Source organism: Pezoporus wallicus, unplaced genomic scaffold, assembly GCF_028554395.1.
Source record: "Pezoporus wallicus isolate ANWC-B61680 ecotype Strahan unplaced genomic scaffold, APGP_CSIRO_Pwel_v1 contig_8837, whole genome shotgun sequence".
NCBI lineage: Eukaryota > Metazoa > Chordata > Aves > Psittaciformes > Psittacidae > Pezoporus > Pezoporus wallicus.
In genome coordinates, this window is record NW_026636730.1 from 2,370,712 (window position 1) to 2,397,336 (window position 26,625).

Below are 26,625 nucleotides of genomic sequence, written 5' to 3' on the forward strand. Positions count from 1 at the left end.
GGATGATCAGGGGCTGGAGCACCTCCTGTATGAAGACAGCCTGGAGAAGAGAAGGCTGCGTGGAGACCTCAGAGCAGCTTCCAGTATCTGAAGGGGGCTATAGGGATGCTGGGGAGGGACTCTTCATTAGGGACTGGAGTGACAGGACAAGGGGTAATGGGTTCAAACTGAAACAGGGGAAGTTTAGACTGGATCTAAGGAGGAAATTCTTTCCTGTGAGGGTGGTGAGGCCTGGAATGGGTTGCCCAGAGAAGCTGTGGCTGCCCCATCCCTGGCAGTGCCCAAGGCCAGGTTGGACACAGGGGCTTGGAGCAAGCTGCTCCAGTGGAAGGGGTCCCTGCCCGTGGCAGGGGTTGGAGCTGGAGGAGCTTTAAGGTCCCTTCCAACACAAACTAGCCTGTGTTCTATTATCTATGATTCTATGAGACACTGACTTTGCTTGGATAATACCTAATACCAAGAAATTAATTTGAGGTACCCAGTAATCACCTCAAGCAGTTCTGATCCAGGTCTTTCCATCAGAAAAGCTGATTAAGGTTCACTTCCTATCAGGGGCTTGTACAGGACCCAAAGGTTTCGGTAGAAACAGTCTCTCACAGCCTAAACTTGATGCCAGGGCAGAGTTAATCCATCCACAGCAGAAGAAATGCCTGCTGTCACCTAGTGCCAAGGAGCTGAGCAGCCTGGGGATCCCCCTGAAGTCAGCCCAAAGGCCAAAGCAGAGATCAAGATGCACTCAAAGGCAGAAGAGTTTGCTCTGCAGCAAAGTGTGTTTAAAGCATTGGTTATTTGAGGAGGCTGGGATGTGAATGGGAAAAGCAGATGGGGAAAGGAAAGCTCGTTTTCCTTCTGGAAGCTCATGCATGGTGGAGACGAGGACACGGTAGTTTCACGCCCCATTGCTTGGGTGTCTCCATCCTCACTCAGTGCAGAGCAGAGCCATGCACTGATCAGCTCAAATCACCCCCTAACTCCATGGAGTTTGGCTTGTCTGGGAGGAAGAGAGGCTGCAGCAACAGGGATGAGGCTGGTGGCTGTCCTGGCAGTGATGGCACGGGTTATCCATGGAGGAGCTGATAGGAAGCTCGGGCTATCAGGCCAGGAGCTCCAGAGCCAACGGAGCAGCCTTTATACTCATCATAACCCTCTGTACCAGGGAGGCCATTCCAGCAATCACCATTCTGAGTCTGGGAGTGTTTTAAAGGGTCAGACCTCGAGTGAAGACTGAAATGAGCTGTGTCACTTGCGGCCAAGCCTGTCCCCACCCTCCCATCGGAAGATTGATGGACTTGGGGGCCAGGAGGCCACAGTGTCCTTCTTTACAGCCCATCCCATTGTGTCAGCGCCATGGACCAGGCGTGTTCCCCTCCTGTCAGCAGGCAATGAGCAAAACCAACCGCAGGCCCCCTCCACAGGGGTTAAACCAACAGCCACAGCTCCAAGTGGCTCCACAAAGCAGGTTTATGGCAGTGCCTTGACCCCGTTCCCACCCTCACCCTGCGCCACCTCCCTCCCCTTGAGCCACTTCATTGCAAGCCACCCTTTTGGGTGGAAACCTCTCGCTTCTGAGCAAATGAATAGAAAACGGTTGTTATTGAAGAGGAAAACCAGGTCAGCTCCTTTTGCTGGGCTTTGTTTTGTGCGAGGTTAAGGGAGTTCAGCCCCTCTGTGTGGTGGCAGCGTTCCAGCTCCTCATCTCGCTGCCCTCCGGCTTGCGGGGCTGAGCCCAGGCGGTGTGAAACACAACGGGGTGTTGTCAGGGTGTCCCCAGAGGAGCTCCCACACTCCATGACTAACCCCAGCCTGGAGTCACACACAGCATCGAGCTCGGAGGCTGGGAACCGATAGGAAAACCATCACAGGGGTGCTGGAGCAGGGGAACGTTTTGCAATCGACTTCAGTGCATCCCCATGCACAGGCAAGCCCTGTCCCCTCATCCCATCTGCCTCTTCCTCCTCAACAAGGACCATCTTTATCATGCCTTCATGATATGGCTGGTCCCCCTCTGGGACTCCCCATTGATATGTGGGTATGAGAGGCTGCAGTGGGGCTGGGCAGGCTGGGTTTGGACAATGCCAGCTCAGGGTGCATGCTTGAACCCTCAGATGAAGCCTAGGACACTCAGGTCCCCTCATTCCCTGTGTCCCGATGCCAGGCACCATCCCAAAACGTGATGCAGTGGAGGGGGTCTCTGTGCTGAAGCAATGGAAAGTCATTTGAAGATCCAGGCACAAACAGCCCCAATCCCACCAGCAAATCTCTCTGCATAACTGGAGCATCTCCTGGACACAGCCTCTTGGTGCTGAACAGCTCCAAAAAGGTGTCAGAGAATTAATCCTCGGCTCACTCTGGGTGATGGGTCCTTCTGTCCAGGGAGGAAACAGACCCAAACCCAAAGGGATTTGCTGCTCTTTGAGCCAAGTCCAGAAACCATAGGACCACTGAATCAACCGGGCTGGAAAAGCCCTTTAAGCTCATCCAGTCCAACCGTTCCCAGCACTAACCCATGGCACTGAGGGCCTCATCTGCATGGTTTGTGAGGAACAGAGACAAGCAGGGGAAGTGCCTTTCCTTGGGTTGGGAGCTACTGGGGCTGAGTCGGGATATTCACATTCCAGGAGCTCAGGGATGTGTGCACATGCACAGAGCAGAGGGATGGGGTGAACTCCTTCTGCCCTCCCCGCTGCAGCAGGAGGGTGAAACCTATGGGATTCTTTTACCCTGTCCCATTCCCATTCCCTCACCTCCTCTCCAGCCACCCCTGGCTTCCCATGGGTGCATTTTGGGTGTTCAGGTTTATAGACAAAATGGGCATCAGCTTCTTCCAGGAAGATGCTGGAGGTTGGCTCCCAAATACAAAGGCAGCACAAGCTTCCCACGGCTCCTTCACCCACCCCGCTCGCATGCTCGTGTCTCCTCCTGACTTAAAGGATGCTCCAGGTCACAGATGAGCCTTGTGAGCCACCAAACGTGGTCAACCAGCTCATGGGACGAGTTGTGGGACTCCACATAAATCCTGCACCGTGTCCCAGGCCAGGGCAGCACTCACGAAGAGGGAAGGTGCTGGAATTCCATGCACACAATAAAGCACAGCAGAGAGGAGAAGGTTTCAGAGCATTTCATTTGTAACCACAGTGCATTTTGCATTACTGCATATAAGGCAGAGAGAGGTGATACGAACATCTTTGAGCCATTTCAAACCCTACAACAGAGAGCCATAGGGAATACTTCACCCAGGTCCTGCCTCCTGGCTGGCTTTGGTGGAGAGACATAACCAAGCTACAGAGGGCCCACAGCCTGGCAAAGAGATGGATGTGGCTGTTCAATGCCAATGGGATCAAGTTGGTGTTTCCAGCCTGCTCTTACCCACCACAGTCCCATGGAGTCTTCTTGGCCCTGCGGCCTTGACTGGGAGCACAGAGGATTGCATCGCATTTGGACTATGACCTTTGAAGGTCCCTTCCATCCCAAACTATTCTATTCTATGCAGGGATGTAACCCTTTCATTATCCTTATGGAGTTGGGTCCCCTGGATCCTGCTCTCCCATCATCAATGACTCATTCTGGTTTGTCAGGGGAAAGCTGTTGGGGAATAAAATATGGTTTCTCACTGGGAGAGGCTTGGGGAGGTAACACACAGATGTGTTTTGGTAGGGTTGCTTGTCTCAGCTGGCGTAGAGGGTGGTTGCTGTGATAGGACGGGTGATGAGCATCCAGATATAAGCAGTGTTGTGCATTGGGGCACTCACGTCTTTGGGGCTCTTGGCACCAGGATTTTGTTCCTGAAATAGGATGGGGTCCCAGAGCAATAATGCCAGGGTGGGAAATGTCACAGTCGCTGCAAACCAAAGCAAGGAGTGGAATCATGGGCCTGACCTCCCCCTGTGGATAGGAGAGCAAGGGATGCCCGTGCTCGCCAGCAGAGCTGGTCCTGGTGGGATTGGTGCCAGGATCAACCACACCAAGGTGCCAACACAGGCAAACTTTGTCCTCAGCTCACCAGGCCCTCAGGGGGAAAGCATATGGGAAAGCTCTACCAAGACCTGGTAGCTTGATAGTGGTTAATAAACGGATGGGAATGAGGTTGGGAACGAAGCATGTAACTGCACAACAAAGGGGACACCCTCCCTGGGATGTGCAAGCCCAGCGCCATCCACACCGCTCAAGCTCTTGGGATAGGGATGCTGGATCAGCCAGGCCTCAGCAGCAAGGACAGGTCTCTATAGCTGCACATTGTCCATGGCAGACACCGTGTGCTGGCACGGCTGTGAGCTGCCCCGTGCAAGCCGGGTGCTGTTACAGTACTGAGTAACAAGGGATTTAATGCTCAACGCAGGACATCCCAATCCAGCAAAGCAATTAGGCGTGTGCCTGGCTTTTCTCCCTGCCTTCCACTAAGCCCAGGCTTAAGTGCCTCGCTGGAGCAGGGCAGGAGCTGACATTAGCACAGTTTGTCCTGAGAAACTCTGATCCCTCGGGATCACTTCCCACTGCTACTGCTCTCACGTCACGCTGAGCAGCGACAGCTCCAGGGGGCAAATGAAACCAAGGGAGACTCCTCTCATCCTGCAGAAGGATGGGAGGGAAAGACCTCGAGGAAGAAATCCTTCCCTGGGAGGGTGCTGAGGCGCTGGCACAGGGTGCCCAGAGAAGCTGTGGCTGCCCCATCCCTGGCAGTGCTCAAGGCCAGGTTGGACACAGCGGCTTGGAGCAAGCTGCTCAAGTGGAAGGGGTCCCTGGGGCTGGAGGAGCTTTAAGGTCCCTCCCAACCCAAACCATGCCATGATTCCATGATGCCAGCAGAGGTGAGGGATCAGAGGGAAACAAGCCCCAAACCCCATGAGCCAGACTGTGAGGTCCTTCCTGCGCACAGAATTCAATGGGAGCTCTGATTTAGCGATTCCCATCGGCTCCTGCCTGCGTTTCGTGTCTCAGCCTTTTCCCTGGGCCCTGTATCCACGGTGTTTGCTCTCCCTTTGGAAAGGCAACGTGGCAGCCCAGGCTTTCAGGCCGTGCAGCACATCTTGTCTTCAGTAGGCTTCACACATCCATAAACCAGGCAACACACAGTGCATGGGGAAGGAGAAGAGAAGCGTGCTCAGAGGTTGAGAGGGTCTGGCTTGCACGTGCTGCCCACACCAGCAGCCCGCACCTCCTCTAAGCTCTGTAACACGGCTCCATGCAGGCTGCACGTGAAAAGGCCCTTTTGTCCCCCACCCCCTTCAGTTCTGCTTAACCAAAAACAACCCCAAAGAGAGGACAGACACGGAAGGAAAACAAGAGGCGTTTGAGGGTAGGTATGGTTGGGATGCGCTTCCGAGGCGGGTGCTGGGGGTGGGATTCCTTGTGTTGCACCAGCGTCAGTGGGATCTTCATTTGGGCAGCAGCTTAGGGCATGAGTGAAGCTGTTCCTTCTCCACCTCCACCTGCAGATGGGATCCAATGCAGAGCCACGGAGTCCTTCCAAAGCCCCCAGGCAGGCACCGGACCGTCCAGGCTCTTCCCAGCACAGCTTCAGTTGAAAGGCTTCACCAGTTTCATAGCAGCATAGTTCTGCAGGGATGGAAGAACAAGGGAGAGAACTGAGCTGCAGCAGGTACAGCAGGGCGGCTGTGGAGGTTAAAGCATCTTTGGGAGCACAGAAGTGCAGATGGAGCTGCCTTCAGGGCAGGAGTGCTGCCGAGCTCCCAGCCCAGAGACAAGCAAGCAGCAGTGCATTCCTATGAGCAAGGATGGTAAAAAGGGTAATACATGGCAGAAAACAGGTCTTGCCTTCTTCTAACAGAGGCTTCCAGTCACAAGCCCCAAGCAGCAAGCACCAGGAGTCACTCCTGGGATTTCTTTGTTCCTTCCACAAGTTTTGAAGATAAATTCCCCCCTCTTCATCCCCCCATAAGGAATGTGGCACCTCCCCATCAGCTCCATCCCACTGAGCGCACAGGTGAGGAGACAACACCCAGCTCTTTGCTGTGCTGTTCCTGGTGCCCCTTTGCCTCCAATGTCTCCTTGTGCAGCTCCCCCAAACCCCAAGGTTCTCTATCCAAGCCCTGGCCTCACATCCTTATGGCTCCATCTCCCCACAATCACCCCAAAATGGGTAACCTCATAGAATAGAATCCCAGCCTGGTTTGTGTTGAAAGGACCTTAAAGCTCCTCCAGCTCCAACCCCTGCCCCGGGCAGGGACCCCTTCCACTGGAGCAGCTTGCTCCAAGCCCCTGTGTCCAACCTGGCCTTGAACACTGCCAGGGATGGGGCAGCCACAGCTTCTCTGGGCACCCTGTGCCAGCACCTCAGCACCCTCACAGGGAAGAGCTTCTGCCTAAGAGCTCATCTCAGTCTCCCCTCGGGCAGGTTCAAGCCATTCCCCCTGGCCTGGCCCTACAGGCCCTTGTCCAAAGCAAAGATGTTCTCTGCAGGGTGCTGCTTCCCACGAGGCAAATCCTGCACCCAGGATCCCACCAGCTGGGTCGGAACAACAAGAGGATGGTTCTCAATCCCTGCCCCATCCTGGAGCAGTACAGCCCCAGCCCGCAGGTCCATGGACTATCTCCAAAGCAGGCAACCAAGGACAGCAAACCTATTGCTGAACCCTTGTCCTCTGCCTTCCCTGCATCCCTCAGTGCCTCAAGCACCTCCTTCTGCAGCAGCATTGGGTGTGGGGTTTGTTCCTCAGAGCAGACCCTGCAGCAAGACCTTGCTGTGCCTGTGTTCTGCAATCTACTGTCTCTGTTAGTGCCCAGTGAACGATGGGGCTCATGGAAAATGAGGTGTCGCAGCATTTTAGCCTATGGGACCTGCAATTCCTTCCTTGAGAGGAGATGACAGCCCTGGGATAAAGAATAAGCTGTGTAAACTCTGCTTATCAAGACCACAATGAAATACAAAGCCTCCTGCTTAGGTCATTTGGAAAGAGCTCTATTTGAAGCAGCTCTGATTCAAAGCCCCACAAGCACAACCCAGCCAGTTTGGAAGTCCCTCCTCAGCACATTGAGTTTAATTGGTACAGGATGTTCTAGCACCCTGTCACTTGAAAGCAAAACAGCTTTGGAAACAGCACATCGTGCTTGTTACCCACAAGATCTTTGGAGGAACAGGGGGGAAACAGAAGGGAAAAAGCCCCCAAAACACAACTAAAGTCAAGCCTGACCATAGGCATCTTGATAAATTACAACGTGCAGCAAATGAGGAGGCAGTTTGCCAATGAGGACTTCTAGTAACGCCATAAATCAAGCAAGCAGCGTTAGGGCACTGTACCAGAAGGCATTAAAAAGGCCTCCAGTGACACATAACCTTCAAATTCATTATCCATCCATTTGTATCGCAGAGCCTATCCACCAAAGCACTCCTCGTTGGATGCTGTCACTGGTGGTATAATGGAGGGCAGCAAGTTTGTGTCCAGCTTGGGCTCTGTGTTAACAATGTGCTGAAGGACATGGAACTGTTGGAACAAGTCCAGAGGAGGCCACGAGGATGATCAGGGACTGGAGCACCTCCTGTATGAAGACAGGCTGAGAAAGTTGGGGCTGTTCAGCCTGGAGAAGAGAAGCTGCGTGGAGACCTCAGAGCAGCTTCCAGTATCTGAAGGGGGGTGCAAGGATGCTGGGGAGGGACTCTTCATTAGGGACTGCAGTGACAGGACAAGGGGTAACGGGTTCAAACTGAAACAGGGGAAGTTTAGATTGGATCTAAGGAGGAAATTCTTTCCTGTGAGGGTGCTGAGGCACTGGAATGGGTTGCCCAGGGAGGTTGTGAATGCTCCATCCCTGGCAGTGTTCAAGGCCAGGTTGGACAGAGCCTTGGGTGCCATGGTTTAGTGTGAGGTGTCCCTGGCCATGGCAGGAGGTTGGAACTGGATGATCTTAAGGTTCTTTCCAACCCTAATGATTCTATGATTCTATGAAAGCCAAGCAGGATTATCCATCAGCACAGGGCAAGGACTGTCGTTGGAACTGATGGCAATGGAAGCAGGGCTGGGCTTGCAGAACGCAAACAGAGCTTTCAAAGGCAGTAAACACGTGAATGGTGCTGCAAGGCAGAGCTGGCTCCAGCGGGAAGGAGCAGTACCTATCCCTGTGGTCACAGCCACCGACATCCTTACAGTAAGCACTGCTCTGGGGACAAGACTTTGCTGTTGTATTCCCTGCATGTTACAGAGGCAGAAACTGCTCAACGAGGGCAGATTTAGGTGGGATATCAGGACAAGCTCACCCCTGGGAGGGTGCTGAGGCGCTGGCACAGGGTGCCCAGAGAAGCTGTGGCTGCCCCATCCCTGGCAGTGCTCAAGGCCAGGTTGGACACAGGGGCTTGGAGCAAGCTGCTCCAGTGGAAGGGGTCCCTGCCCGTGGCAGGGGTTGGAGCTGGAGGAGCTTTAAGCTCCCTTCAACCCAAACCATTCCATGGTTCCATGATTCCAAACCCAGGAGTTTTACAACCTTTTCTTCTGACCTTGTGCAGCCCAAGGCTTTGACTCAACCATCCCCAGAGCAGAAGGCAAAGCTTTTCTGAGCTATAGCAATGATGGATGAAAGGTCCATCAAATCCATTGGCCCTTCCCAAAAAGCCTGCAGTGCGCCATAAATGAGCACTGCGGAGCAGGAGCATGGGGTGGAATTGGACCATATCTTGGAGGAGGACATTCAATCTCCATACATGGATGCCTCAAGCAACAATGAATTAACCACAGCCTTCAGCACATTGTTCCAATGGTTCATTAACCTTCATCTGCCAAATTAGCATCCTCTTTCCACTGGAAGAGTTCCCCTCACTTCATCATCCAGCTACTGGAGCTCATTCGACGTTCATCTGTTGGTTAAGGAGTGTTCTGAGCTCCAGTTAAACCTAAGGATAAGGAAATCATATAGGAAATACCCAGGGATCACTGCTCCCAGAGTCCTAGATTGTGTAGACCAGAATGACAGCCACTCTGCAAAGCAGACCAGGAGTAACCTGACACTAAGACTGGGTGGAAGAGCCCAAGTGAAACTATGAGGAACCTCAGAATATCCAATTTTCATCATTTTTTCCCATTTTTCACAGAAGCAGACAACTTTTTTAACGGGAATTTGCAATACCAAGCAGTTTTCCACCCAAACCCAAAGGTTTTTCCAGTTGGAAATGGCCTCTCAGCCACTCAAGGGAGTTGCTCTGTAAACAGTTGTGCTAATGATGACTGATTTCTTATGGACTTGTGCCTGAGTTTCCCATACCGTTGTACTCCCAGCTCCCCACGGATCCTGATCACCTCCTCTTCCTCCCAAAGCCCTCCCAGACCCTTCCCCACTCCTGCAGGTCTCCCCCTGCTCCTTCTGGATCCCACCAACGCAGCCAATGCACATTCCCTGCCTGGAAAACAACTGCTGCTTGCACAAAGCTCCCCTGGGAAAGAGGCTTTGGGGAGGAGCTGGGATGAGGAATGGGAAGATCTTTATTCCAGCCCATGATCCAGCACACGTACTCCGTGTCCTGAGGACAGCAGAAGCCCAAAGGCACCACATCTTCAGAGGTTTCTAGTTCCATGTAAAGGCTATTTGCGGAATAACCTGGAATACAGCCTTTAGGAAGTACTCCCCTGGGGTGTAAAGCATCTCTTGATGGGTATTTGAGCAAGACCAAGGCATCAGCTCCATCATGCACTGAAAAGCCTGAGCTTTTGAAGGGAATAGGTGGTTTGGAGAACCACAGCAGCCCTTTGCCATTCCGGGTGGAAGCACACAACTTCCAAATGGGACATTTGCTCTTACGCCCTGACCACAAAGCTGGGACTGTGGTTGGAAGCTTTCAGCACTGCATGGGGAATAGAAATGAATAAGAAGAAAATCCCATTTTCATACTAAGAGCCAACGAAAATGCCCTGTGTTTGTGTTCAGGGGAGATCCCATCTGCTTGGGATGGAGGTGACCTATCCAGGGTTAGCTTAGCTGACGGTGTCTTCAGGCAGAGTCCCAACAGGACAAGATTTGGAGCCAGATTTGGGACACAGTGGTCCAAGGAGGAGAGGCTGTAGGCAGGGAGGGATTTGATCTGCAGCAGGGATTCAATCTGCAGCAGGGATTCAATGTACAGCAGGGATTCAATGTGCAGCAGGGATTCAATGTGCAGCAGGGATTCAATGTGCAGCAGGGATTCAATGTGCAGCAGGGATTCAATCTGCAGCAGGGATTCAATGTGCAGCAGGGATTTGATCTGCAGCAGGGATTCAATCTGCAGCAGGGATTCAATCTGCAGGGAGGGATTTGATCTGCAGCAGGGATTCAATGTGCAGCAGGGATTCAATATGCAGCAGGGATTCAATGTGCAGCAGGGATTCAATGTGCAGCAGGGATTCAATCTGCAGCAGGGATTCAATGTGCAGCAGGGATTTGATCTGCAGCAGGGATTCAATCTGCAGGGAGGGATTTGATCTGCAGCAGGGATTCAATCTGCAACAGGGATTCAATCTGCAACAGGGATTCAATCTGCAGCAGGGATTCAATCTGCAGCAGGGATTCAATCTGCAGCAGGGATTCAATCTGCAGCAGGGATTCAATGTGCAACAGGGATTCAATCTGCAGCAGGGATTCAATCATCTGCAGCAGGGATTCAATGTACAGCAGGGATTCAATGTGCAGCAGGGATTCAATCTGCAGCAGGGATTCAATCTGCAGCAGGGATTCAATCATCTGCAGCAGGGATTCAATGTGCAGCAGGGATTCAATGTGCAGCAGGGATTCAATGTGCAGCAGGGATTCAATGTGCAGCAGGGATTCAATGTGCAGCAGGGATTCAATGTGCAGCAGGGATTCAATCTGCAGGAGGGATTCAATGTGCAGGAGGGATTCAATCTGCAACAGGGATTCAATGTGCAGCAGGGATTCAATGTGCAGGAGGGATTCAATGTGCAGGAGGGATTCAATCTGCAGCAGGGATTCAGTGTGCAGCAGGGATTCAATCTGCAGCAGGGATTCAATCTGCAGGCAGGGATTCAATCTGCAGGCAGGGATTCAATCTGCAACAGGGATTCAATCTGCAACAGGGATTCAATGTGCAGGAATGACCGTGGAGGTCCTAGTGAAGGTCCCAACAAGCAGAAAGCTGTGGAAGAGCTCTTCATGCAAGGCCACAGCAAAAAGGGCAATAGAAGCAGGAGAAGAGTAACTCCACTTCTGTATATGCCCCTTAGCATCCCTGTATCCCTGTTCCTTGCCCTCTGCCTGCTCATACTGATGGTCCACATGTCCTAACAGGATTCCCTTGAGGTTTCCCTCCCATCACCCACCCCTTTGCCAGGATGAGAGGGGCAGGACACACACACAGAACCCTCTACCTGCAGTGTGGGACCTCAAAACTGCACGTAAAGTGGCAGGATTACATCTACAGTGTCAAAAGCAGCGAGGTCCTTACTTTGAACAGGACCTGATGGTGCTCCCACAACACAGATCAGAACAGAAGTGAGGAGGGCTTGGTTTTCCATGCATTTAATCAGGGATGTGACAGCGAGCCCTGCCAAAGGTCAGGATGCCAGGGGCATCCTCATAGCAAACCATCACCAGCGCGACAGCTGAACTTAGCGCCTGATGGAGCAGGAAAGGAACCAAATCTCCAAGTCGATGCAGAACCAGTGACCTCAAAAATCCAGGGGAAGCAGCCAAATAGACATAAACGCAGGGAAATTCCATGAAGCACGGCCTGACTTTGTCAAAACACAACTAAAACCTGACCCGACCAAACTGAAACTGAATACAGCAACAGTGAGCTGGAAAGAGGGACCCTTCCCAAGCGATAATGAGTGTAAATCAGTATGCAGAGTTTGCAAAGTTTTCTCCTCTTGACGTTGGTTTTATATGATCCCACTGGAATGGCTGCAAAGCCACTTGCATCTGCAGGGAAACACTGAGTTCTGGGTCAAAAAGGCTTGGTTTCTGCCACTTGACATGGAGGGAGTCTCTAGGAATGGCTCCAAGCACAGTGCACGCACAATTATTTCCTCCTTTGTACTCTTTAGCACCTCCAAAACCCATTTCTCCAGTAGAATTACCCCAGCTTTCCCCATGGATACAAGGATACAGAGGTAGGGAAAGCCTTGATCTAATCCCAACCCCTATTTTCTCAATGGGAACAACGGAACATACACGACTTCAGATCATCTGAAAGTGATTATGATGGTGAGCAGAAATTCCACACCTCGCTCTTTGCTTGCACATTGCAAGCGCACAAAGGCATCTGCAAGAGGCAGCCACGTTCTCTCACATGAAGTTATAAAGTACCCCAATGAGCTCCTTTAGATATATATACATATATATATATATACACATAAAGAAATCCTAAACAAGGAGGAGAATTTGTTAAGTGCTGGAAGGAGAGAAACGGGTTGTTTTTCTTATCAGTCTGAGAGGAGGGGAAATGGCATCCAAGAGCCAGCATGAATTATTCCATTGTGGTTGAAACAGAGGAGGATACAAACCCCCATCCATGGCCAAAGTGGAAGGCAAAGGGCTCTGTTATTTATCTATTTCGGTTTGCCAGTTTCAGCAAGGCAAGAAAAAGCCACTTTAGTGATGAATGAGGTGAAAACTCTTCCCCTTGTTTCAGACATTGCATTGGTGCAATGTGCTCCAAGCCTTGAGAGTGAGACGGGGTTGCCCCAACATCTACAGACTTTAAGATCTTTAAACCTGCATCTTTAAGCTCTTACAGACCAATGTGGGGTTTGCCACTGCCCAGCCCTGTCAAATGCTCAGTTTCATTCCTAATGCATAATAATAGCAATGAAACCTGAAAATGCAATATCCAAAGGGGCTACAGGAAACCTGCAGAGGGGCTTTGGACAAGGGCCTGTAGGGCCAGGCCAAGGGGAATGGCTTTAAGCTGCCAGAGGGGAGACTGAGATGAGCTCTTAGGCAGAAGCTCTTCCCTGGGAGGGTGCTGAGGCGCTGGCACAGGGTGCCCAGAGAAGCTGTGGCTGCCCCATCCCTGGCAGTGTTCAAGGCCAGGTTGGACACAGGGGCTTGGAGCAAGCTGCTCCAGTGGAAGGGGTCCCTGCCCGTGGCAGGGGGTGGAGCTGGAGGAGCTTTAAGGTCCCTTCAACCCAAACCATCTGGGATTCTATGATTCTAATGAGGAATTTGCTTCATTCTTAACTAGGCTGTGTGTTTGTCAGGGATTTTCCCACCAACCTGCAGCACCTCCACTATCAGCTGCTGGAACCTCATTGAAGACCATCAATTAAACCTCAGCATCGTTACACATGAATTGAAACACGGGCACAAAGAGGTTAGCACCTTGCAGTGAGTCTGCAGCAGAGCCCAGAACACAAACTCTCCTTCTGACCCATCACGTTGTCCATCAGAGACCACCATGGCACTTTGCAGCCACCTGTGCTGGGACCATCTCTGTCACCACAGAGCCAACCTTGGTCACCCCCCCTGTCCTCTCCCACCCGTATCGTACCGGGAAGGCGTAGATGAAGATTCCCAGGAAGAGCAGCAAGATGAAGAGCACGATGGCCAGGATAACCACCCACTTGTACCGCCGCCACAGGATGTACTTCAGGGTCTTGTATGGGGAGGTGAACCAGAGGAAGGAGGTTTCTGGGCGCCTGGAACCAAATGAAGTTGAGGTCACTTCCGAGCCTCACAGTGGTTTCACCCTCCTGGACCCCCAACCCCATGAGCATGACCTGTTGTAACGTGCTGGCTGCTCATCCTGCAAACCCACATCCAAGGCCAGGCTGGACACGGGGGCTTGGAGCAAGCTGCTCCAGTGGAAGGGGTCCCTGCCCATGGCAGGGGTTGGAACTGGAGGAGCTTTAAGGTCCCTTCCAACCCAAACCAGTCTGGGATCCCTTTGGGTGGACTATGTCAAATCTCCACTCCCAGCCACCCTGGATGGTCTCAGCTCACAGAGTCTGAGCATCACCAGCTCAGCATTGGAGCCTACACAGGAGCAAACCCATTGCAGACTCCAAACTGGGAACCCAGGTTTTCAATTGCTCCTTGGGAACTCTGAGCCCTGGTGGTTACTTTTCCATTCAAGCTGCTCTTACTTGGGGTCCTCCAGCTTGGGGTTCATATTCGGCTCATCCCGACCCATGCCAGCCGGCCGCTCCTCGTGCTCTTGTTCTGCCACGATTTCCAAAGTCATTTCCAATTTGCCCTGTGTGGGTTAAACAAAAACCAAACTCATGAACGAAACCAAACCAGGAAGAAAAGGGAGAGGTGAGAAATGACCAAAGTACGATGCAAAACACTCACTGGAGAAAGAAAAACTGCCTTGAGCATAACCCAACCACTACCGACGAGGACCACGAGGAGCCCAGTAAAGCAGATTTCATACAGATCCTCCACTGCTCACTACAACATTCTCAGATGCTCCAGGACATCTCAAATGTCACCAACACCCAAGTTCATGTAACCAAGTCCATGATCTTATGTTGAATGACTGAACTCACTGCCTGGACCCCCTTACCTGCATTGAACACTTGCCAAAGACTTGAACGGGAGCCCAGATACTTGCACTTAAATAGATCAGCTTGCTAGCTGGAACCTTTCCATGCTACATGTCACAACACAATATCATTAAGAACAGACGAGGTACAGAGTCAAATTAGGTGGCAAGTTCCAAAAGCCACAGCAAAAAACCCACAGAAGAAATCATTTCTTCTGATGCTTTTGCACGGTGCAGGACAAGTCCTGGAGAACATCCAAGTGGCAAAAGCTGGTCCAGTCTGTAAAAGGTGCAGCCCATCACTGTGTTTCTTGCCCTGGCCGTGGCATCCTGCACATGCTTGGCCTGGCTGCATCCCTTCTCAATGCTTTGAGTGAGTGCCCCTAGGAGAACATGTCAAGAGGCCACCTTACCGCCAGGATCTTCTTCTGATCCTGCTCAGCAACACAGGGCCACCATCCCTTGACTGTTTTCTGCTCAAAGAGCGACACAAAGCGGCTTGAAGGCCAGGTGTCATCTACTAGGTCCAAGGAGCACTTCTCAGCAGTCTTGGCAGGTTTGGGCATCCTGTTGAGATCCATCTGAATGGAGCCTGCAAGGAGCAATGTTACTGGGTAGACATCTCGGTGCAACGAGTCCTTAAAATGTGGATTCCTTCCCAAAAGAACTATTCCCTGTGGCACCCTCCTGACCTCAGGGAGCTTGGGAAGATGCCCACATAGCAAGGGGGAGAGAAGGATTAAGTGTGGCTCTATTTCCAAGCATAGGGTTAGTTCTAGCCAGTGCCTATTCCTAGGAATTGAGCACTTGGCATTTCCATGGCAAGCTGGGCTTGTTCAGCCTAGAGAAGAGAAGGTTCCTTAAGCGGAGACCTGAGAGCAGCTCCAGTGCCTGAAGGGGCTGCAGGAAAGCTGGAGAGGGGCTTGGGACAAGGGATGGAGGGACAGGCCAAGGGGAATGGCTTTAACCTGCCCGAGGGGAGACTGAGCTGAGCTCTTAGGCAGAAGCTCTTCCCTGGGAGGGTGCTGAGGCGCTGGCACAGGGTGCCCAGAGAAGCTGTGGCTGCCCCATCCCTGGCAGTGCTCAAGGCCAGGTTGGACACAGGGGCTTGGAGCAAGCTGCTCCAGTGGAAAGGGTCCCTGCCTGTGGGACTGGAGGAACTTTAAGGTCCCTTCAACCCAAACCATTCTGTGGTTCTATGTCAGAGCCAGAATGGGAAACACACCTTGGAGAGGTTATTTCAGTGCTCAGCCCAGGTAATTCACCAAGGACAGGATTTGAAAGGACCGTGATCACTTCCTTCCTCTGTGAAGCCTTTGATGTTTGAAGGATTTCAGTGGCAAAAAGAATGGTAGAACAAGATCCAACCAAAACCCACTCATATTCAGGAGCCTGCAGGTTCCACACAGATAATGTGCTGCATGGCTCTATGTCCTTGCTATTAGAGGGGTTTGGTTTCTCCTCTCCTTGACCTAAACCTAGATCTCTTAAGTTTACCAGCACTGAAAGAGGCAAGCGTTGGACTGAGTTGTGTTCATGTCTGAACATCCAGGTCAATGATCCTCAAATCAGGTCAATGGCCTCAGCCCACATACATGTAGCCCTCTTGAGCCCATTTCCGCACACATTCAGACAAGTCATGGAGAATGAGGGTGTTCCTGGAAGGTGATGCCTCTGTTGGATTCAGTGATGCTCTCAACATTATGTCAGCCCAGGAACAAGCCGCTGCAGGCTGAGACTGGAAATCTGCCTAATACAAACCACTTATCATCAGTCCTGAATGCATCCCAACACTGAATCCTCTTCAGGGGCTTAAACTGGTCTTCCACTTACACTTCCTTCATATCCGGAGAGAACTCCATAATTACTTCATCCCTGTCTGCATCAATGGGGATGGAGACAAAAAATTCTCCCAACTTACCCAAATAGTCATCAAAAGAGAACTTGTCGTTGTCCCAGATCTGGAAGATGAGCTGTGGTGGAATCTTGTTTTCTGTCTTGTCCAAGCTCCAGAAGTGCTCCTAAAATCACACCAGACAAGAAAACAAGGACAAACAAAAGGCTCATAAATAGAAGTGGGCAGAGCCCGGTTATTCCCATCCCACAGCAGTAGAAGTCCTGTGGGATAATGCTCTCATGTGTCCTGCTATGTTTCTGCAGGGCCAGAGCCACACGGGGGGACAAGGGGGGGGGGCTCTGGCCAGTTCTTGGACAAGGCTGCTCAGTGGAAAACCCAAGATGCTTCTGGAGGTGAGTGGGCATCAATTTGTGCCTTAATATAGTGACAATACTTGGGCAAACAGGCACCATGAGCTTGCAAATAGGAGTTTTCAGAGTGAGAGCATCGTATCAGATAAGGGTGACTCTAAGGTAAAGAGAGCAATGGGTGTTGAGTGATAACGCTGCCCAACTTCACCTTCCTCTGGGAAATATAGGAAGAACACTCAAATTAGCACTTGTAGTAAGCAATTCAAACACATCCCTTCCCCTCCTGCCCATCTCTCAGCCCAGCTCTGCCAGCCAGAGCCCTACACAAGTCCGGATCCATCTCTGGTGTGATCACTGTCAGGTCTGTTGTAAGTGGTTTGTGCACAGTTGGCCAACTCCAGCCCAACAAACACCTCTACTACTTGTAGTACCTGTGGTTCCAAGTTTAGCTACTAAACATGAATACATAACAAAAGAGAGCAAGGCTTTCAAGGCCAGGTTGGACACAGGGGCTTGGCGCAAGCTGCTCTAGTGGAAGGGGTCCCTGCCCGTGGCAGGGGTTGGAGCTGGATGTGCTTTAAGCTTCCTTCCAACCCAAACCATTCCATGGTCCTATGGTTCCTCAGTGCTCAAATGACTTTGTTCATCTTTTCTGCACATCCCCCAGGTTTTCACCCTCAGGACAGGTGAATGCTGGAGCTGGACATGACATCCCAGTTAATCTGCTGTTAGCATTACCTGGGTGCTGCCAAGCTACACACACTTGTTATAGTTCCTACCACATCTAAGTTCAAGAAAGGAGCGATTCAGAGCACAGGAGAGTCATGACTCTGGTGCAACGGATGAAGCAGTGGCACTGTGACACCTGATTTCAGTCCTCACCCTGTGAGATCTGTCACTGTCTCTATATCCTTCTCATTCCTGTTAAATGGGCAATTGTTTGTCTATCATCCCTGCCACCAGAGCTGCTGTGGCAGCCCATGGAAAGGTTTTGGAGCAGCTCCACGAGCCTATTGGCAAAGCACCTCGAATGCAAATTACACCATGAGCATCCCCTCTGATTGTCATCATTGACCTGGCCCTTGCGCAGTGCAGGAGCCATCACACATCCATCCCTTCTGCAACCCTGCCACAGTACTAAGGAATTATTATTATATAGGAATTATTATAATATATTATCATTATATATGAAGAATTCTTATTCTTTAGTAGTAGTAGTAGTATTAACTGCTTGGGAGACAGCATCCATGTGGGAGCTCAGCAATGGGATGAGGTAGCGTTTTCTGCTTCCTGGGATGGAGATGATTTACAAAGCACCCATGAGAAGTCTGCAACTGCAGTGGCCAGGTTACTACAGTGAGTAGGTGAACAGCAAAGCAGATGCTCTGCCTTCGGGACGGTCACACCAACATCCCTCAAAAGCCAGTTAGGGGGGATTAAAAGTTAAACGTGGATTTAAATCAGATGTATCTCAAAAGGAAGGTTTGAATCCCATCACTGTGACCATGATCTTGTGCTCCCATCATTGTAACCTAGGGTGGATTCGTGTCGCTGCCCCAGAACTTGCTATTTCTGTGGCTGCAGGCAGTGATATTTCCCACCAGGATCTAACACCACTTTGGGATGCCACAAGATGCCTTAGAGTTAGGGCCTAAGGGGTGTGAGGACAGAAGGAGAGAGTCACAGAAAGCCAAGGTCTTGTTATTCCTGGCTCAAGCCAAGGCTTGCAAAGAGGAGGCAGAGGCACGACCCGTGTGTCCTGGCACAGCTCAGAGGTGTGTCCTGTGCCCCATGGGTCCTGCCACACGGCACCATCATAAATGGAGCAGGTTTCATTAAACCCAGGAAATGCAGCATTATCCACCACACATTTGGAGCTCCATAAATTCACCAAGGTGGCTGCAGGACCCGGACTCATTCTATAGTCAATAAAAACCAGGGGGGGAAAGACTGGGTCACACTCCATAGGAACATAAATACCCAGGCAGAGAGACTGTGGGAACTTAAAGCCCATTGAGGCTGTGGGCACTTAAAGCCTCTTGAGACTGGGTTCACTTGAAGAGATCGCTCTGGGTGGCTGTATTTCAGTCCAGCTCCATTCCCTGCCCTGCTCTGGGACAACGTGCCAGCATTCTTGCAACAGAGCGTTTTATTTATGCATTTTAGCTACAGAAAGAAAATCAAGTCAATGGAAACTTCCATCTCTCCCCCTCTGCCCATTGCAGTGCATTAGAGTGTGTGTTTATGCAAAGGGGGGGGGGAGATTTCCCAGGTAATAAGTCATTCTAAATTAAAAGTGCTTAAACGAGAAAGAGCTTGTGGTGATGGCTGGGTCCTGCACTGCAGAAGGGTTGCTAGTCATCCAGAGGAGAAAAACCCTGGAACCTTGTGCCAGGTTGATGATCCTACCACGGGTTATCATTGAATCCCAGCCTGGTTTGGGTTGGAAGGGACCTTAAAGCTCCTCCAGTCCGAAACCCCTGCCATAGGCCTTGAACACCGCAACGGATGGAGCAGGATGGGGCTTGGAGCAACCTGCTCTAGTGGAAGGGGTCCCTGCCCATGGCAGGGGTTGGAGCTGGAGGAGCTTTAAGGTCCCTTCAACTCAAACCATTCCACGTGACTATGAAGGACATGCCCGCACTCCAAGCAAACAAACCCCATACCTTGGCCAAGGAGATGCTCACTGCATCCCCTGGCTTCCCCAGCACCGCTGCTACCCCTGGAGCAACAACCCCTTAGCTGGGGACTCCCTGGCTGATGAAGGATGACTCAGGCAGGATTCGACCCTTTCCAGGTGGCAACGTGGAACTTGTTGGCCTTCCCTGTGGAAAACCCCTGTGCATGTGGTTTGGCTGGTGGTGAAGTTCCCTCCTCGGAGGCCCGGGGAGCTGGGGACCAGGCAGAGCTGGAAGGGCAGGCAGGGAAGGAGGAATTCGATGCTGAGCTAAGTTTATGGGTCCGTTTCAGGCAGTGAAAGTGGCCTAAGGATTAAATCCACCTACAAGAGTTCGCTGTAAAAACAGCCCAGGGCAAGGAATTAATTTCCCAGCCTTTAGCAGAGAATGGGAAGGACAGGGCTTGAGTTATTGTTTGGGGGTTTGCTTTGCAGGGCTGGGGGGAGAGGGGAGGCGGAGGCTGGTGGGTATTTTATGGGTGTGAATAATGCAGCAGGGGAGGCAGGGAAGAAACAAGCTCACAGCACCAGGATGTGCTGACAGCACCTCATTTCCTCTGGAATGCCATGGAATACAAAAGTAAGGAGGAACTTGGAGGTGGGGAGACCCCACCGTGTTCACATCCAAGGAAGCTGGTCCCATCCCATGGGCATGTGGGAGAGCATAAGGTCCCTCATCCCACAGCAGCTGGGGAGCCCAAACCATACAGGAGACCCCCTTCATAGGATGGCCAAGAAGAGGTTCTTATCCTGCCAGAGCCAGGACAATCCTGCAGGGCCATTCCTTCGAAGTGTTGAGAAACTGCTCCTCTGACCCTCATCCCGTTGGGATACTTCATGTACTCATTACAAGCAGACAGCCCATAGCACTCATTATTGCACTCCTACTGCACTAACTCATCTCTTTGACCTCCCTGTGGTTGTTAACTCCAACAATGGCATCACAGGTCTCATGGCACTTGGCTTTCTGCATCCTCCCATCATCAGGATGGCAGATCCCAAGTGTTCAGCACATGCTGAACATCCAGGCACATTGGCAATAGCTACAGAAAGACTCCAGGCATCATCACAACTCAGTGTGAAATACCCATAATATTCACCTTGGGGCACACAGTCTCATTTCAGCCCCTAGAATCACTCACTGCAATGCTATTTTCTCAGCCTCCCATGCCTTCCTTCTGGCAGTTTATCAGGCTTTGCCAGGAACATAGAATCATGGAATGGTTTGGGCTGGAAGGGACCTTAAAGCTCCTCCAGCTCCAACCCCTGCCATGGGCAGGGACCCCTTCCACTGGAGCAGCTTGCTCCAAGCCCCTGTGTCCAACCTGGCCTTGAGCACTGCCAGGGATGGGGCAGCCACATCTCCTCTGGGCAATCCCATTGCCAAGCAGGAAGCTCCAGGCTCCCAGTCCTGGCCAGTTTATGACCCACGCTGTTGCACCTTCAGCTCTAGACAGAGCCAGGCTTTGCTCACCCCTTTCCATACATCCGTTGGAAAGCAACGTTCGCAGCAGTAGCTCCTGCCTGAATATCAGAGGCTGCTGGTGCATCCCAGCTCACAACTGCTGCCCCTGTCCTACTACAGAAGGCATAGTCTGCTTGCTGCAGTGCCATTAAAATACAGAGTAGGTGACAGCCGTGTCCAACTCTGCCTTCCTCTGGAAAAAAAAGACACTCAAAGCCCATTCAAAATACTGCATTTTGGGTAAAAGAGGAAGCAAAGGAACACTTTGTGTTTCACTTTGCTTTCTGGTGTCACCAAGGAAAACAGGGATAAAGGACAGGGCACAGGAGAGGGAGAAGTCCAGCACTGAAAGACAATAACCTTTTCTTTTTGCTTTCTGACCCCAAAGAGAACGAATATTTCAATCTAATGAAATATGAACTGTTTCTAACAAAAAAATCAGTGCTTAATACTCAAGATTTCAAACTAAAAGCAACCGGAGCACAGAGATTGCCTCGTCCACCCCGGCCCACTGCAGCTCAGAACTGTCAGCACCAGGAAGATGTCAGGACACTGGAAGGACTCTGCAGACAGGGTAACCAGGATAGATGGAAGCAGATGGAGCTGGGAAAGCCTCAGTGCCAGGAAGGGGGGGATTCATTCTCCACTCAGCAGCAGAACAAAACAAGCTCTGAGTTACAGCTCCTTGTCTTCCCTCATTAAATGCCTTTACACTTTTCCCTCTAGGTGGGTTTAAGACCCCAAACGTTCCTCTTTCTCATACCAAGACCTATCTCTAGTATGATTCAGAAGTGGTGAATGCTCCATCCCTGGCAGTGTTCAAGGCAGGTGGGACAGAGCCTTGGGCAATATAGTCTAGTGCGAGGTGACACTGCCCATGGCAGGGGTTGGAACTGGATGATCTTAAGGTTCTTTCCAACCCAAACCATTCTGTGGTTTCTGAGATGCCATCAGCTGATCAGTTATAGAAAAACCCCTTGCACATGTCAGGTTTGCTGTTACATTCAATGCCCAAACCAGCAAACTTGGAGACTTCAGCTGCACCTTGCAGAAAGAGGGGCTCAGTTATTCAAAGAGATATGTGCAAGCATCACTATGGTATCTCACTGCCACATTCCAGGGGTTAACCTATAGAACCACCTACTCCTAGCCATGCCAAATGCCAGCTATCCAAAGGGCTCCAACTCAAAGACAGTGTGGGTTTGTGCCCTGATAGGTTGCAATTCATCTGCTTGAAACACTGATGGGCCCCTTTAGTTGAGAGCACGAAGTGGAAGAAATGGAATGATTGTAAGAGCTCCTTGAAGAGCCTCACCACAACCACCCCAACCTTCCCACTGAATAAAGCAGGCAGGTTCTTCTACAGCAGTGGGATGGGTCCTCTTCCAACAGCTCTCTGTCTCCACAAACCAGAGTATTTTGTGTGCTGGCATCACTACTTCATTTTCTTGTTGACACCTAACACCATAGTCTTAGCAGCGGAACAAGCACGAAGACAACAGCTCTGTTCCTTGGTCTGGTTTCTGCCACTGCCATGGCATGACATGGATTTGCAGTTGCCAACAAAGCTCCCATTCACACTCATTATGTTCATCTCTTGCAATTTATTTTAGGCAGCGCTTCTCAGATGCTATCATATGAACAACCCGGCCAGGTCTTGGAAGCTCCAACCTAGTGGTTTATTGCCAGCTCTGTCCAAGCACCACTGGTGTTTAACTTGTCCATTGAAATCCTACCCTGAATGTTCATTATGGCATTTGTTCAGACACCCGGTGTTAGGCTTTTTCTGCCCCTCAGGACAGCCAGAAGGAAGCTTTGGCAGCTCCATCCAGCTACGGCTGCAACGGGCACTTGAAGCTGAACATTGCAAATGCAATGTCATGCATTTTGCCCCTACAAAGTGCCCATGCGATGGTCCCTGGTTGGACCATGACCATCTGATAATGCTGTCTGCACATCAACACCTGCCAGGCTTAGACCTGGGGATCTCAAGTTTAAACCCTGCTCTTCTCTCTGCTGGCTGGCAGTAAAGCATTGCATTCACCAGGGCCCTGGACCCGCCTGTTCTTCCCCTGTTTAAGTCAACGCACAGTGTCATGCAGCCCATGACGTACCCAGCTCCCCCTGTGAACGAAGAGCACTCCAACATGCAATGGGGATTGACCCTTTCCCCAAACTGACTGTGATTTGCAACCTAAGGACTGTCTTCTTGGAGGACTTGGCGAGCTACAAGGGTGCTGTGGCCACACAAATGACATGGCTTGACTTGGCCATGGCTGCTGGAGAAAGGCGGCACAAGAAGAAGTGAGAACAGAGGGAGGAATAAATGCTGGGAGGGGGTGGTAGAGAATCACAGAATCATCATGGAATGGTTTGGGGTGAAGGGACCTTAAAGCTCCTCCAGCTCCATCCCCTGCCATGGACAGGGACACCTTCCACTAGAGCAGCTTGCTCACCTAAACCAGGGGCACCCTCACTCTTTGGGGAGCGCGTCTGCAGCCTGGGTTGGGGTGACCCTTTCCTGCAGTGCTAAAGGGAGCTCCACTGGGCGAGGAGTGAGCGGAGCAAACAAAGGAGAGCAAATGGGAGCTGCTGCAGGGAACTCCACCGGGTGCAGGTGGCTTTTAGCAGCTCAGCCTTTGCCATCGGAGCGGTTTGATTTAAGCCCCACTTTCCCTCGCCTGCGTTTCAAGTCGGGCGCATGGGCTTTTACAGCAGCAGTAATGAACCTGGAGTTCAAACAGCACATGGCGAGATCAAATATTGCCAGCAAGGAATGCGTCCCACAAACACAGAACATGGCTTTCCCATTCATTAGTTTTGCCTTTACAGAGAGCTTTTACAAGCTGTTTATTTTCTGGTACAGTGTTGGCAGACATGTGGTCGGAGGAGAAGCAATATCAGCACAGTGGGATGGAGTTTCCGAAGCGGTTTATAGGGGGGTCTCTGCTTTTTCAAAGGGGGATAATTGAATGTAGTACACACTGTACTTTTGATTTGTTTAACATGAAGCGTGAAATGGGCCCAGCTCGGATCCTGTCCATCACTTTAACTACCCAGCCAGCCAGTTGGAAGCTCGCAGGGATCGTCTGGCTCCAGGGATGGGGAATTTGCTCGGCATCTTCCCTGCAAACACCCCAGCTCCAGCCCAGGCCATGCTGGGACCTTGCTGGCCCCACAGAACAAGCTGGGATGGGGGGGCCCGGGTGTGGCTGCAGATGGTGCCACTGCAATGAGGTGTCTTTGGGCACCCTGTGTTCAGTGAACGCTGAATGTTCATGGTCCTGTTCCCAGCAGCAAGGCAGGGAGAAGGGATGAAGAGTGAAGGGGGCTGAAGGGGGCTGAGCTTGCAGGGAGGTGTCACAGAACAAACTGTCCCTGCTGTCCACACAGACACAGAAATACTCCTCTGCGTCTCCACACGATGAGCAGGAAATGTAAGTGAACAGATCTCCTTTCCCTACAGCATCCCGAGAGACAGTTTTCACCAGCGTTGTCCCATGTATGTACCCAACTCCATCCCCATTTCCTTCCCTCTGTGCAACTCCCAGTCCACATTTGATCATCACATGCACTAACTTGTCTAAGGACACCACAAGCAATAGCAAGCTACAGATGTAGGAATGAAGGGGTCAATATCACACCCACTTTTAACTCCCCAGCTGAGCATACAGCTCTCTTTTAGACCGAGAGCATCTTCACCTTGAATCATAGAATCATAGAATAGTTAGGGTTGGAAAGGACCCCAAGATCATCTAGTTCCACCCCCCCTGCCATGGGCAGGGACACCTCACATTAAACCATGCCACCCAGGGCCTCGTCCAACCTAGTCTTGAACACTGCCAGGGATGGGGCATTTACCACCTGAACAACCTGCTCCAGCACCTCACCACCCTCATAGTAAAGAACTTCTTCCTTTCATCCTCTTTAGCCCTTCTGTGAAGCCATTGTACAGCACAATGTCCATTATGCCATGCTGGAGACCAGAGGTGCACACCCCACCATCCCCATATAGATGCCACCTCCACCTTTGGAGTAACCCTGCTGTTGAGTAGGCATCTTGGAAGTCCCATGCACCAGCCCTCAACTGCCTCCAGTTCAGAGGAGTCTTTCATTGCGGGGTCAGTCTCCAGTCTCGACCCAAAGCCACCTCTCATTCTGACCCCACAAAGGTTGCATTCAAAACGTGGACCCATTTCCCCATCAATCCACGACTCCGTGTTTCAAATAACACAACGGCAATGCTGAGCCTTGCACAGCTCCAGCAGCTGGGCAGGTCTTGGACCATGCAGCACGTTTCACTCTATGAGAAGACAGGAACATCTCTCCAGGGCCACTCACCTTTTTGGCAATGTAACACATCTGCTCAGCAGGGAGGTAGTCAAAGGGGAAGACGAACCTCCAGTTGAAGTTGCCCTCTCCTCCCATTGACCTGTAGTGCACATCTGTCTTCTGCTTGCTCTCCTCGTGGCCAACCAGCCAGCTGCAAAGGGCAAACACATTGCATCAAGGGCCAGAACCACACCAAGGGGTTTGGAGCTCGCTCAACGTCACAGAAGCCATGAGTGGGCAATGAAACATTTCTTATCCCTGTTGCTGTTATCTGCAGGGGGAATCTGGGGCCTGTAGGAGACTTGAAAGGGGACACGATAGTCCCTGCAGTGCTGGGAGGTGAACCAAAGCTGGCAATAGCAGCCCAAGGAGCTCTGCAATGTCTTCTGCCCCTTCCCCTGAGCTTTAGGGATGGTTTAAAGACTCAACACTGCCTTAAGCTCTGCCCAAAGGTGTCATTTACCCATTCATAAGCCCACATCAGCTTCTAACCTGCTTGCTGGGAGCTCCCTTGCCCTGTGCAGCCACCCCACCAAGCTGATCTTGTAGTGACCCCTAAAGCCAGTCCTGCTGGTGAGGATGCAGCCACGTTAAGGCACCAAAGAGCCATTTGCCCAGCTGATTTCCCAAAGATTGTTCTTTGAAAGTCCTAAATGGCCAAGAAGTTGTTCCCAAGCAACTCCCAGAGTGGCCAGAGCCGGATGTGGCCATGGAGGTGCCCAGCCGCTCCCATTGGAGACAGCTCCTCACGGCACAGCTCCCCTCCTGGTGTATAGGAACTTGCTGTGATCGATCCACGACCATCCCAGGGGCAAGCTGAGACCTTTCCATAACAACTCCTTTTTCCCAGCTGTGATTTTCGCAGCTGCCAGGGTTTCACTCTACCCCATTCCCCTGTCCAGGGTGTTTCAGTGTTCAGCAATCAGCAAAACTAAACCCCAGAACACATCCCCTTGTGTATTTAGAGCCTTTCCGGAGGCAAGCCAGGAGATCCAGAGAGAAACTCGACTGAAAACCATTACCTTGCTCGATCGCTTGCCACTTACATTGAAAATAAAGGGGGTTTTCCCAGCTCTATAAATGATTCCCTCCTCTCCAGCGCTTGAGAGGAGCAAATGTGTCATGGGGAACAGGGAAGGGAGGTGTACTCGAGTTCATCCTAACGGGATGCAGCCCATGCACATGTGCTGCACAGACTTGGTGGCGGTGGGGACTGGGTGAGGAGGTTACACTGATCCTTTAGTTGTGGCTGGATTGTGTGACGGGATGTGATAGGATGCGAATGGGAGGGCTGTGCTCATCCACACCCCTCCAAGCACGATAAGAGCCCTTGGAGGATGCGGTGTGAGCGCCCTCTCCTTGCAGCAAACACAGGGACAAAGAAATGCTTTGATTGAGAATCATGGAATCAACCAGGTTGGAAAAGAGCTTCAAGATCCTCAAGTCCAACCGTTCCCAGCACTGCCAAGGCCACCACTGCCCCATGGCACTGAGGCCTCGTCTCCACAAGTGTGAACACTT

At 51.5% G+C, this 26,625-nt stretch overlaps 1 protein-coding gene across 8 annotated transcripts in view; it reads right to left on the reverse strand.

Moving 5' to 3' along the window:
• Positions 1 to 5,273: 5,273 nt before the first annotated feature.
• The window catches only part of DYSF (dysferlin), an 88,896-nt gene continuing 67,544 nt past the window's right edge, over positions 5,274 to 26,625 (reverse strand). For all 8 annotated transcript variants that reach the window (XM_057401294.1, XM_057401289.1, XM_057401291.1 and 5 more), the window contains 6 exons: positions 25,114 to 25,255; positions 16,344 to 16,443; positions 14,836 to 15,014; positions 14,022 to 14,131; positions 13,427 to 13,574; positions 5,274 to 5,553 (listed from right to left, as the gene is read on the reverse strand). In XM_057401294.1, the coding sequence (XP_057257277.1) occupies positions 5,515 to 5,553; positions 13,427 to 13,574; positions 14,022 to 14,131; positions 14,836 to 15,014; positions 16,344 to 16,443; positions 25,114 to 25,255 (718 nt within the window). In that variant the 3' untranslated portion in view covers positions 5,274 to 5,514. The remainder of the gene's footprint in view (positions 5,554 to 13,426; positions 13,575 to 14,021; positions 14,132 to 14,835; positions 15,015 to 16,343; positions 16,444 to 25,113; positions 25,256 to 26,625) is intronic.